The sequence below is a fragment of the Psammomys obesus genome, unplaced genomic scaffold (assembly GCF_907164565.1).
Source record: "Psammomys obesus unplaced genomic scaffold, mPsaObe1.curated_primary_1811, whole genome shotgun sequence".
In the NCBI taxonomy this organism is placed as follows: domain Eukaryota; kingdom Metazoa; phylum Chordata; class Mammalia; order Rodentia; family Muridae; genus Psammomys; species Psammomys obesus.
In genome coordinates this window covers 4,097,204-4,110,341 of record NW_026592776.1, presented here as the reverse complement: position 1 = coordinate 4,110,341, position 13,138 = coordinate 4,097,204, and the positions used below count along the sequence as shown (strand labels likewise).

Here is a 13,138-nt window from a genome sequence, read left to right as displayed (position 1 = left end):
TCCTCCCATGTACTTCTCCAAGTCCACTGATAGAGGAGGTTCTCCTGCCCTTCTATATGACCCTAGCCTATCAGGTCTCATCAGGACTGGTTGTATTGTCTTCCTCTGTGGCCTGGTAAGACCGCTCCCCCCTCAGGGAGAAGTGATCAAAGAGCCAGCCACTGAGTTCATGTCAGAGACAGTCCCTCTTCCCATTACTAGGGAACCCACTTGGAGACTGAGCTGCCATGGGCTACATCTATGCAGGGGTTCTAGGTTATCTCCATGAATGGTCCTCGGTTAGAACATCAGTCTCAGAAAAGACCCCTGAGCCAAGAATTATTGGTTGTTTTGCTCTCCTTGTGGAGCTCCTGTTCTCTCTAGGTCTTTCTATCTCTCCCTTCTTTCATAAGATTCCCTGCACTCTGCCCAAAGTTTGGCTATGAGTTTCAGCATCTGCTTTGATACCCTGCTGGCTAGAGTCTTTCAGAGGCCCTCTGTGGTAGGCTCTTGTCCTGTTCCCTGTTTTCTCCCTCTTCCAAGGTCCATCCTGATTGCCTTTCCGAGTGAGGATTGATCATCTTACCCAGGGTCCTCCTTCTTGCTTAGCTTCTTTAGGTGTACAGATTTTAGTATGATTATCCTATGTTATATGTCTAATATCCACTTATGAGTATACAGCATGTGTGTCTTTCTGCTTCTGGGATACCTCACTCAGGGCGATCTTTTCTAGTTCCCATCATTTGCCTACAAATTTCATCATTTCCTTGTTTTTAATTGCTGAGTAGTATTCCATTGTATAAATGTACCAAAATTTCTGTTTCCATTCCTCCGTTGAGGGACATCTGGGTTGTTTCCAGATTCTGGCTATCATGAATAAAGCTACTACAAACATGGTTGAGCAAATGTCCTTGTTGTATACTTGTGCACATTTTGGATATATGCCTAGGAGTGGTATAGCTGGATCTTGAGGAAGCGCTATTCCTAGTTGTCTGAGAAAGCACCAGATTGATCTCCAGAGTGGTTGTACAAGTTTACATTCCCACCAGCAATGGAAAAGGGATCCCCTTTCTCCACTTCCTCTCCAGCATGTATTTTCACTTGAGTTTTTGATATTAGCCATTCTGATGGGTGTAAGATGAAATCTCAGGATAGTTTTGATTTGCATTTCTCTGATAACTAAGGGCGTTGAACACTTCTTTAAGTGTTTCTCTGCCATTTGATATTCCTCTATTGAGAATTCTCATTGGTTCAGGAGACAACTTCCTGAACAGAACACCAACAGCACAGGCTCTAAGATCAACAATCAATAAATGGGACCTCATGAAACTGAAAACCTTCTGTAAAGCAAAGGACACTGTCATCAGAACAAAATGACAGCCTACAAACTGGGAAAGCATCTTCACCAACCCTATATCTGACAGAGTGCTAATATCCAGAATATATAAAGAACTCAACAAGTTAAACACCAACAAACCATGTAATCCAATTAAAGAATGGGGTACAAAGCTAAACATACTCAGCTTTCAATGTGGGTGTTAGGGATCAAATCAGGATGTTTGTTGCCCACTGAGCCATCTCCCCAGCCTGAACACCTCATCTTAAAAAAATAATTAACAGTGACCCAAATGAGCTTATGTAACAGTAAAACAAAGCAAGTTTCCTGGGTTTTCTTTGGAAAATGAGTACCAAGAGTCTGGAGTATCCAGGAATGAACAGGTTATAGATAAAACTTAACATCTAACATTCTTCAGATAGTAAAGTAAAACAAACCTTCCCTTCAGTTCATAAGCCCACCAGAATACCTAAACCACAGTGGGAGACTAAGCTTCCATGACGACCTGAATCTCCAGCAGCAGAGTTGCTTTTAACACGTCTGGTCCCATGTCACCTGGCCTTACTATTACAGAAAATTGGCTTTGCAATTTAAGCAAGAGGTTTCAAGAAACCTGCCTCTACAAAAGGTTTAGTGGTATGATAAATGCATGTAGTCCCAGGATTTGGGATGCTAAAGCAGGAGGGGAGCTTCAATCAAGAAGTTCAAGGTCAGCGTAGACAACACTGTAAGACAGTCAGACCCCAGCTCTCTTTCTCTCTTTCTTTTTTTTTTCTTTTGATTGAGACAGGGTTTCCCTGTGTAGTTCTGGCTGTTCTGGAATTCACTCTGTATACCAGGCTGGCCTTGAATTCAGAGAGCCAACTGCTTCTGCCTCTGGATCTCTGAGATTAAAGGTGTGTGCCACCACACCTGGCTTAAGCACTTATTTTTCAAACAAAAAGGTTATCACAGAGTTCTGCTGAATGTTTTCTTGCTGGAAATGCTAAGAGGACTAGTAAGAAGACAGAGACAGACTTCTTCTAGCTTCTTGCTACTCAGAGATAAAAGTTTCTTAAAAACTAAGGAATAAGTCTAAGCTTTACATGTCATTGAATTTTCTCCAACTGTGCTGCCATGAGCAATATGCAAAACAATTTGGGTAGCTGAGTTACAATAAAACTTAATTTACAAAAGCAAGCTAGGAGCCACATTCAGTTTAATAAGCCCTATAACAAATGACTTGGTGTCTGACTTTCAAAACTAAGTTCACACCTTCACAAGAACAAACCTTATTACATGTTCCCCTACTAAGGTATGACACCTACCTTATGTCAAAACCTGGTGATGTACCTCAATGGTAGAGTTGCCTTACATGTACACTTAAGGTCCTAAGTTTAAGTCTCAGCACCAAAAAAAAAAAAAAAAAAAAACCTTAAAACTCACAGAATTAATACATAAAGGTCTTACCCAGAAATGGAATCTTCTTTGTCCTTGCCCAAGAAATTGCATGGAGTTTTCCCAGTGTTCCTCGCATTCCAAAGCCTCCAGGCACAAGAATACCACTGAAATCAACACAAAATGAAAGTAAAAATGCATCCACAATTTTTAAATATTTTAATTAGTGTGTGTGTGTCTGTGTGTGTGTGCGCACGTGCGTGCGTGTATCTGTGGTCCAGGTGTGCCTGTGTATATGGGCAAGTGCATGCATGCCACAGTGCGTATGTGAAGGTCAGAGGACATCCTGTTAACACTTGGTTCTCTCTTTCCACTATGTAGGTGCCAGGGATCGATCCCAAGTTGCCAGGCTTGGCAGCAAGTACTTTCACCTACAAAGCCACCTCACCAGCCCACACTACTTTTATTTTTAAAACTTGTATTTTTTCAGTGTTCCCAAACTCAATACTTGAGACAATCACTAATGAATGCCTGAGGTCTACTTGCAGACTAGATTACATAATTAAACATCTTTGAAGCTCAACCTTATGGGGTCTTATGACAATTTCTCATAACTGATTTTATTATATATTTTCTGATAGGTCTTGGTAGCTTCTGAATATAGTAACTGAAAAATTCAACTCAATACAACATGCACTGAGAGCCAGTCAGGGTAGTACATGGCTGTTTAACCCAACACTCCGAAGGTAAAAATAGGAGGATTGCTACAAGTTCTAGCACTTGAAGATGCTAGATGACTACGGCTAAACAACAAGACCAGAGTAAACCAGTAAATCAAAACCAAAAACCAAAGACTACACTGAGAACTGTGTGTGCCGATACATACTTGTAACTGTAGCACTCCAGAAGTTGAGGCAGAAGGATTCAGAGTTCCAGGCCAGCCTGGAATAAGGAGTGAAATCTGTCTCAAAAGACAAAAACAAATAAACAAAAGAGTATAAAATAAATTCTACTCAGGGATGAAATAACTTAGTAGTAGAATGCTTGCCTAACGTGAAGGGCGAGAGAAACATAAAATGAATAAAGATTTTTAAAATGGTTAAAGTCATTTTGCTGTTGTTAAATTTTTGAGACAGGGTTTCATGGAGTGCAGACTCGCCCCAAACGAACTCTATAGTCAAGACTGGATGCTCCTATCTCAATCTTAAGTGGCAGGGTTATAGGTATGTACCATCACATCTAGCTGAGTTGAAGTTCTTCCCTAACTACTGTATAAAAACTTTCCACTTTCTTACATCACTCAAAAAAGAAACTGGTTTAAAAAAAAAAAACAAACCAAAAAACAAAACAACCTAAGATTTCAACTCCCAATTAAGTAACAGTGAATGAAAATGTTCTAGCTAGAGCAAAGATACAAGTTAAAAGGCAACAGTTCAAGAGAAAAACCAGGTAACTGCAAGATCCAATGCTGCCCCAGGGTTCTCATGATCACTTACAGAAAGAAAAGAGAAGGGGAAGGGAAGAACTAGAACATGTGGAAGGGTTGGGGCTAAAGCTCAGCTGGTAGAGTATTGTCTACCATGAAGCCCTGAGTTCCATCCCTATGAACCAGGCGTGGTAGTGTGTATCTATAGACTCCAAACTTAGGAGGTGGAGACAGGAGGATTGAGGATTCAAAGTCATCCTAAGCTACAGTTTCCAGGCCAGCCTGGGCTACACAAGACCCTATTTCAACAATTAATTAATTAATTGACTAATTAATTAATTAATTAATTATAACAATAAGGATAAATTAGTACACACTTGGAAAAGAAAATCAGAGAAAGATCCTGCTTGTATTTAATTTTATATGTGTAGTAGTCATCACTGCATCCTTCATTAAAACCAACACTCTTTCCCTCTAATGCTGCCTCCCACACTCTTGAAAGAAAACTGCTTTTAGTGCCCATTACCTGAACTCATACAGCACCCCTGAATATAATGTGGCATGAATGCTGCACAAGCACCTGCAGAGACCACCTGGCCTCCTAACTACTCCAAGTATACAAAATCTAGCCACTGCAACAAGTGGAGCAAGTACAGAGAAAGCAAAGTGACATTGTCCTTCTTGTGTGAACAGTTCTTGTACTCACTCAGCTAAGCACAGCTTCTGCCAAGCTTCATGGAATTTCATAGGATCCTCGGCTTTGGTGATTGGCTCCAGATCGATGGAGTCTATGTACTAAAAAAACAAACAAAAAATAAAAAACATGAAAAAGAAAGCATCAAAAATCCAACAGGTAAAAGGAACATTTTAAGAAAAATAAACAGTCAAAAATTCTACAGCTATGTAACACAGTTATTCAGTAATTGAGGACTAGTAGAGCTTACTTGTAAAGCCCTTGCCTACAGGAAAATGGAAGAGAAAAACATGAAATAAAGATAAAATGAAGTGCTTAGGATAGGAACTAAGGGGATAGTTCAGTGGCAAAGCCTATAAAATGCCCTGAGTTCAACATCTAGGACCTCAAAACATCTTGGTTTGGTTTGGTTTAGTTTTTCCAGACAGGGTTTTTCTGTGTAGCCCTGGCTGTCCTGGAACTCACTCTGTAGACTAGGCTAATCTCAAACTCATAGAGATCTGCCTGCCTCTACCTCCCAAGTGCTGGGATTAAAGGTATATTCACTATATCTAGCTTCCAAAGACATTGTAAAAGCTAAAAGAGAAAGTGCCAAGTCTGGTGGTATATGCCTATAGTCCCAGAACCCAAAAAACAGAGACAGTAGGACACTGCAAGTCTACAGAGTGAGTTTCAGGCTAGCCAGAATTTTGAGACCCTGTCTCAGGGCCATAACCCTTCCTGAAAATTTATGGAGGATCTTATAAGGCACAGAGTAAATTCAAAAACAGTCTGGTCAACTTAGCAAAGCTCTATCTCAAATATAACTAAAAGAAGGTTAGAAATACAGCTTAGTGATAAATCATTTGCCTAAATATGTGCAAGAACCTATGTTAAATCCTAGTACCACATGTGTAAGGGAAGAGAGTGCTACAGGAGGGAGAGGAAGAAGGAAAGGAAATGACCTGGGCACTGAATCTCTATTAAGCTTCCTAGTAGAGAGCACTTTACATGAGTTATCACAGGTTATCACTGAAAGACTTCCAGCTGAATCTATGAAACTCACTGTTGGGAAGGCCACTGGGAATCTTGCATTTGCCTTTCCCCAAATTCCATCCCATACCATTCTTCTATTTGCCAATTTTCCTTTGTATTCTCTGGTTATCATAAATCTTAGACATGGCTAGGACTGTGTGTTGAGCCCTGTCAGTCCTCCTGTTCAACATACCATACAGCAGTTAGACCTAAGAGCGCTCCATCACAGTCTGCCTCTTTGGGAATTTAAAAATGGTGTTTATTTATTTTGGAGTGCTGGGGATGGAACCCAGCTGATCATGCTGAGTTGCACTCCAGCACTGAGTCACATCTCCAGCTGTGGTGGTCTGAAGGAGAATGGCCTCCATAGGCTCATATCAAGCTCATAACTAGGCTTGATGCCTAGTTAATGGAAAGATTTGGGAAGGATTAGGGGATGTGGTTTTATTGAAAGAGGTGTGTCACTCTGGGGATGAGTGAGGTTTCAAAAGCCCATGCCAGACCCAATGTTCCTTTCTATGCCTGAAATTTATGAATAAAATGTAAGTTCTCAGCTGCTTCTCCAGCGCCAAGCCTGCCTGTCTACTGCCATGCTCCAGCCATTGATGATAATGAATCAACCCTCTGAAACTATAAGCAAGCCACCAACTAATATAAGAGTTGCCTTGATCATGGTGTTTCTTCAAAGAAATAAAAGAGTAAATTGTATTTGTTTATTTGTTTCACAGTGTGGGGAAGATGGAACCCAGGTCCTTGATCATGCTAAGTAAGTACTCCAGCACTGAGCCACAGCCCAGCCCAACCTGCCACTTAAGACTATCTAGAAGAGGGCCAGAGAGATGGGTCAGCAGTTAAGAGCACCTACTGCTGGGTGCTCATTTCAGGTAGCTCACAACCACCTTTATCTGCAGCCCCAGGGTAATCCAATGCCTCTGGACTCCGTGTACACTTGTACTTGCATGCGAGTACACCTACACAAAGACACAGATACACATACACATAACTAGAAATAAAAGAAAGAAATAGCTGGAAGAGCAAGCTGGGACTCACCATCACATTCAATTTGTGATTGATGGCCAAGGCTGAATGTTCCAGTGCCTTGAACACAGAGGCATAGCAGTCCCTGAGTTTGGTATATTTACCAACCAGGGCAATGGAGCATATTTTCTGCAATCCTTCATACCTGAGAGGAAAAAAAAGCTCAAAGTCCATATGTACACTATGAAACATCACAAGCAACAATGCAGCCACTGTTTTTATTCCAAGGCACTTTTCAGAACCTTAGGCACAGAGAAGATGCTCAGTGTACTTGATACAAACCTGTCCTCCAACATGCTAAAATCTGGTCATCAAACAGATTTGCAAAGCATAAGAAGAGCTGGAGAGATGGCTCAGCTTGTGAAGCACTTAACACTTAAGGATGAGGACCTGAATTCTTATCTCCAGAAACCACATAAAAAGCTAGGCAAGGTGACACACACCTGTAACTCCAACACTCCTGTGAGGAAATAGGAAGTGGAGACAGGATACTCCCCAGAAACTGTCCTCAGTCTCCACATGTACATGGAGATACAAATGTGTGTGTGTGTGTGTGTGTGTGTATACATGCACACAAATTAAGAAACAGAGTTTCTTTAGTGACCCCAAGAAACCTCAATGTTGGCTTACAGAAGCAGATACAGGTTTATCAGAGAAATCTCAGAGTTTATCAGAGAAAAACTTAAAAGCACCAAAACAAAACAAAAAAAAAATTAAAATGCTGCCTCATAAACTCTGGGCTGTTCATAAATTAGTTTATAAGGTGACATTATGTAAGAATACACAATGTACTTGTCAACAGAAAACATTCTGGTATGTTTGTAAGGTGGCATTTGTATAAGCAAATGCATTCAAAGTTGTTTACATTTAAAATTGTCACATTCCCAACTGTCCTACTAAAGTCTGGTTATTTGTGACATGTCTGAAGAATAGTGATAAGAGAACTATTTAAAATAGTCTAAGCCATTTACATCATTTTAATGAGAACTTTCCATTCTACAAAAGATATTCAATCACATGTCACAATTATAAACAAGTTTCAGTGTTGTTTTTGTCAGGAAATATGTTCAGAGAACATGAAAAATATGGTGATCAGATGTTAGGTATGTAGATGATATTGTAGAAATTTGAAGGGAGTTCTTGCTCCAAACAATGAGGCAAAATGTTGCCATAAGCAGGTAGCCCTCTTTCACATCTCTATCTGCACTGCAGGCAAGAAACAGTATTGGGAAGTGGAGATGTGACTTAGTGGATGAAACACTTGCAGTCACTCAAGAAAATGCAAGATGAGAATAGTGGCCCAGCTGTAATCCCAGGGCAAGGGAGGTAGAGATGGGTTCCCCAGGACAAGCTGGCTAGCCAGGCGAGCTCCAGAATCAGCAAGAGACTGGATCTCAATATATAAGGTGGGGATATTGAGGAAGATGTCAATGTTGGACTTCCACATGCATGTACACATATGTGCATGTGCATGCTACATACACACATGCCCACACACATGCAAAATTGCATAGATGCACACAAAAACAAAAACAGGCTGGGAGCCAGGATGTGGCTCAGTTGGTAGAGTGCTTGCCAAGCATGGTAGAAGCCCTTGGTTTGCTGATCCTCAGCACCATGTAAAATTGGGCATGGTAGTAACACACCTGTCATGAACCCTAGATCTCAGGAGATGAACACAGAATGATCAGAAGTTCAAATCATCCCTGGCTACACAGTGAGTTCAAGGCCAGCCTAGGAAACATGAGATCTCACCTCAAAAATAAAAACTAAGCCAGATGTAGCACTCAGTAAGGCAGAGGCAGGCAGGGATCTCTGTGAATTTGAGGCCTTTCTGATCTACATTGAGAGTTCCAGGCTAGACAGAGCTACACAGTGAGGCACTGCCTCAAAAAAATAAAGATAAAATTAATTCAAAACACAAAAACAAAAACTAGGCTGAGTGGAGAAAAACTAAAAGACTAAAAATAAAGGGAAAGGTAAGACTTCCAAGGAAGGTCAATAAATAAAGGACCTAAGAAAAGGCTGTCAGACCTTTAACTCTCTGCTTAGTTTTAGCTTGCACTGTAGAATCCACAGCTGTGTGTGGCCATAAGCAGCAACTGTCTAGCATATATGAGGCCCTGGGTTCAATCACCAGTACCACAAAATGGTGTTGCTGATGATAATGATGATGACACTGATGATCATGAATGAATTCTTGATAATAGAAAGCAAGTTAATCTCAAACTAAATACCACAGATACCATGAGAAGCAGATATTCCGACCCAAAGTGTAGTCCACCTGCCTGGCAGCTATAGCTGCCTCTGTGCAAAGAGTTGGCTGGGCCTCACCTCTTCCCCTCACACAGACGAGAGACATACCTCTGACCTAAAATAATGCACACCGAAAGCAACTATAGGCTCCTCCTATTCACTTATGTCCAGACTTTCTTGACAGAAGTCATAGGGAAGGTGAGTGCATGGGCCACACACTCCCAGAGTGGGAGCTGCTGTGCTGACTGGCTGATGTGCTAAGCCTATCCCTCGTATTTACTTTCCTTGTGAACATTCACTTCCCAGACCAGCCAAAGGTCCATCTCACATGTCTAACACAGTGTCACAGATGTCTGCAGCAAGGCTGTGATACTACTGGGAGATGTTAGAGAACGGGAAGGAGAGTCTGCTTTATAGCCTCACCCAAAGTGGGGAGAGGTATCTCATTTCAGCCTGGGGTCCCAGGAAAGGAAAATACACAGTTTAACCGGGACTCCTGGCCTCTGAGTGGCAGTGAGCTTCTATCATCACGGTGGCTGTTTTGCCCTCTCACTGACTCCTGTAGTCTACAGACTACAGTGAGGGGGTGGTCACTATACATGGCAGTCACCAATAAACCAACATTACTGCCAAAATGATACAGATATTCTATCTTTGTTTACTCTGAAGACTGTAGTGTGCTGAATGGGTCCACACCAGGCTGAAAATGCAGCTCACACTTTAACACTTGTTGTATGCTTGAATACCGGGCTTCAGTCCTGAGAGAGGGGAAAAAAACTTCTCTGGGCCTGGAAGCTCACTCCTTTAATCCTAGCACTCAGAGGAAGAGGCTCTCTGAATTCAAGGTCAGCCTGGTCTTCAGACCCTGACTCTTAAAAAAGCACTCAGGAGACAGTGGCAGGCAGATCTCTGAGTTTGAGGCCACCCTGGTTTACAGAGTGAGTTCCAGGACAGTCAGAGTTATACAGAGAAACCCCATCTGGGAAAAACAAAACAAAACCTTATAAAATGACCTTGTCTGCTGATACAACTAAGGATCTGGAGTTAAGAGAGAGTATTAACTACTGCAAGATTGTCTTTAATTGATGTGCACGTGTGTGTGTGTGTGTGTGTGTGTGTGTGTGTGTGTGTGTGTGTGTGTAAAATAAATAGATACAATTTTAAAATAAGAATTTTAAAAGCATATAACTATTTGATGATAGCTGGGCATGTTGGTGGATGCCTATATAATCCCAGCACTGTGGAGGCAGAAGCAAGCATTCAAGGCAAGCCTAGGCTGCATGAAACTATTTCCAAACCAACTAAAACAAACACCAAATTTATTGCCAGATGAAATAGTAACAGAGCCAAAACATCCCATTTAAAGGATCACCTTTAAGAAATGTTAGCCAAATCTTAAAACAAAAGCTCTAAAACATTTACAACTATAAATTAGGCTAAGGATGTGGCTCAGCAACAGAGTGCTTGCGTAACACACACAGGCCTTGAATTCTGGTCCCAGGATTAAAAAAAGAAAAAAAAAAGTGGGAAAAATATTCAGCAAATAAAAAGCATATTAATACATAAATCAAAATTGTTAGCCTGCTTCTTGTTTGGCTAGTAACCTATGATGTCATTATTGGTTGCCACCCATCGAGACCTGGGAAAAGTGGACCACTGCCTCTTGCCTCGTCTCTTGCTCTTGCTCTCTCTTGTGTTCTTGCTCTCTCCTGCTCTCTCCCCTTTCTCTGTTGGGGAACCCCCTCCCTCCCACTACCATGTCTTTCTCCCTCTCTACTCCCCCCCTCCATCCAATAAACCTCTTTCATATAATATCTGTGTGTGCATCACTTCTAAAAAAATAAAATTAACATTGGTGCATGGGACCAGGAAAAGCTCTCCTTGTAGTATCTAGTCTGGTCACGCCAAGACCCCTTATGCACTATGATACCTGCAACAGATTTGTCTTCTGTTCCACCTATCACTAACCACCACTCAACCACACATGCCCAAAACCTACAATGTCTCTCAACTGCTCTGCCTTTCCTTTATTTAAAACAATATCAAATGTTTTTATTTTTATTTATTTATTTATTTATTTATTTATTGTTATTATTTATTACAATTTATTCACTTTGTATACTGGCTGTGGCCCCCTCCCTCGTTTCCTCTCAATCCCACCCACCCTCCCTCATCTCCTCCTAGCCCCTCCCCTAGTCCACTGATAAAGGAGGTCTTCCTCCCCTTCTATCTGACCCTAGCCTATCAGGTCTCATCAGGATTGGCTGTATCATCTTCCTCTGATAAGGCTGTATCCCCTGCTTTGCCTTTTACCTGCCTTTTACTGAACACACCTATCCCTGTGCTTGCAGCTGCTCAGACACTGAGACCTGCCATGTACCAAATGATGGGCTATTCCCTCGCCCACAATTCACTCTGTGCTAGAACCACTTGAGGAAACTGGTACACTCATGCCAGACTTCATTTCTAGCTGCTAGAACTGCAACTGCAGACTTTGACACACCCTGCTTCTAAACCATCCCTGTTAGGGAAGGGAATTTCCCACATTGCTCTCGTGCCTTACGCTCAGAGGTGTGTTTTCAATTGCATAATTGCTCAGCCATGCCATGCGCACTTGGAGAGTTTCAAACCAGGCCAGGACAGCCATATGGCTGCCACCACGGCTGTGCACAACATGTGACAAGCTGCCATGATTTTAAAATAGAGAAGGCAAACCATGCCCCTTGCCCACTCCTACCACACTCACACCATGCAGTCTAAACAATGGCTTTCAAAAATATCTGACCTCTAAGGCCCTACTTCCCAGCTTTTAAAATCTTTCTTCCTGATTTCTGTATACTCTACTTTTAAGAAAATATATTTTTTTAAATGTTGTAAATTCTTATCTAATGATTTATATAATTTGCGTTTACATTTATAAGACTTCCTTAGTCATAATTACTCTATTTTGTCTCCTTTTAGACTAAAAGCAACAAGTCTCATTTTAAATGGATATAAAATTTTAAATTCAAAGTTATATTTTTACAACATGCTGAATATATGATTCAACCCTGGTTCAAAAAAAATTTATATGATGCTAAAATTTCAAGGTTATAATGGTCTATTTAAATTAAGCTAATTTAAAATGTCTATCTAACTGCCTATGTCTTTATCAATTTTTAAATTAATAAATAAATGCTGTTTCTCCCGACATGAGCTGCCTGTGATATGGATTCACCACTCACTAGGCTTTCTGGCTAATAAGTTCAGTATAATAAATTCTAATATAATTTTAAAATTGTTCTATACTTTCTACTATGTTGTTTATTCTAAAATTCAGAACTCAGAGGTTACTAAAAGTTTTTGCCTAGCTACCCTTAAACTATATGATATAATTTCAAGGATACTCTAAATTAAGATCTATTAATTGTAGAGGTATTTATTTGTTTATGTTAAAACGTGGTCATTGTGCTATATCATCACTATCAAAAGGTTAAATTATGCTTGGTCTTTTTTTCTAAAAACGGTAATATTATTAATCTATAGTATAGCCTTAGCCTTTAATAAGATAGTATATAAAAAGTCCATACAAAGTCATACAGGAGACTGTTATACTCTCACTTTAATGGACTATATTTATGACTTTTAAGGTTCCAACTTAATAGGGACAAAACCTAAAGTCCTAATATTTGATTATTTGATGATTAACAAATCCAAGTTAATAATCAGTCATCTCATAGATGATCAAGTCCTCTAACATGTCAAAAAATATATTTATAGTCCTACATATGCAGAAGTGGTCTCACTGCCATCTTAACTAAACAGCTGAGGATGATCCCTGAGGACCATACAGGAATTGGTAAAAATAATTCCAAGAGCCATCCCAACAGACTCACCTACAGCAAAACTATGCTCCAGACCTTCCTTGGTTGCTACTGTGAGGCTGTTGGCATTCCCACAGGAAAGAAAAAAAACAAACAAACAAACAAGAAGCCTACAATCTCGTGGGGGTCTAGCCAAAAGTCAAGTCTTCCAGTTA

At 40.6% G+C, this 13,138-nt stretch overlaps 1 protein-coding gene across 6 annotated transcripts in view; it reads right to left on the bottom strand.

Moving 5' to 3' along the window:
• Positions 1-13,138, bottom strand: part of Ctps2 (CTP synthase 2) — a 177,098-nt gene that overhangs the window by 137,049 nt on the left and 26,911 nt on the right. For all 6 annotated transcript variants that reach the window (XM_055615783.1, XM_055615781.1, XM_055615784.1 and 3 more), the window contains 3 exons: positions 6,877-7,009; positions 4,825-4,913; positions 2,765-2,859 (listed from right to left, as the gene is read on the bottom strand). In XM_055615783.1, the coding sequence (XP_055471758.1) occupies positions 2,765-2,859; positions 4,825-4,913; positions 6,877-7,009 (317 nt within the window). The remainder of the gene's footprint in view (positions 1-2,764; positions 2,860-4,824; positions 4,914-6,876; positions 7,010-13,138) is intronic.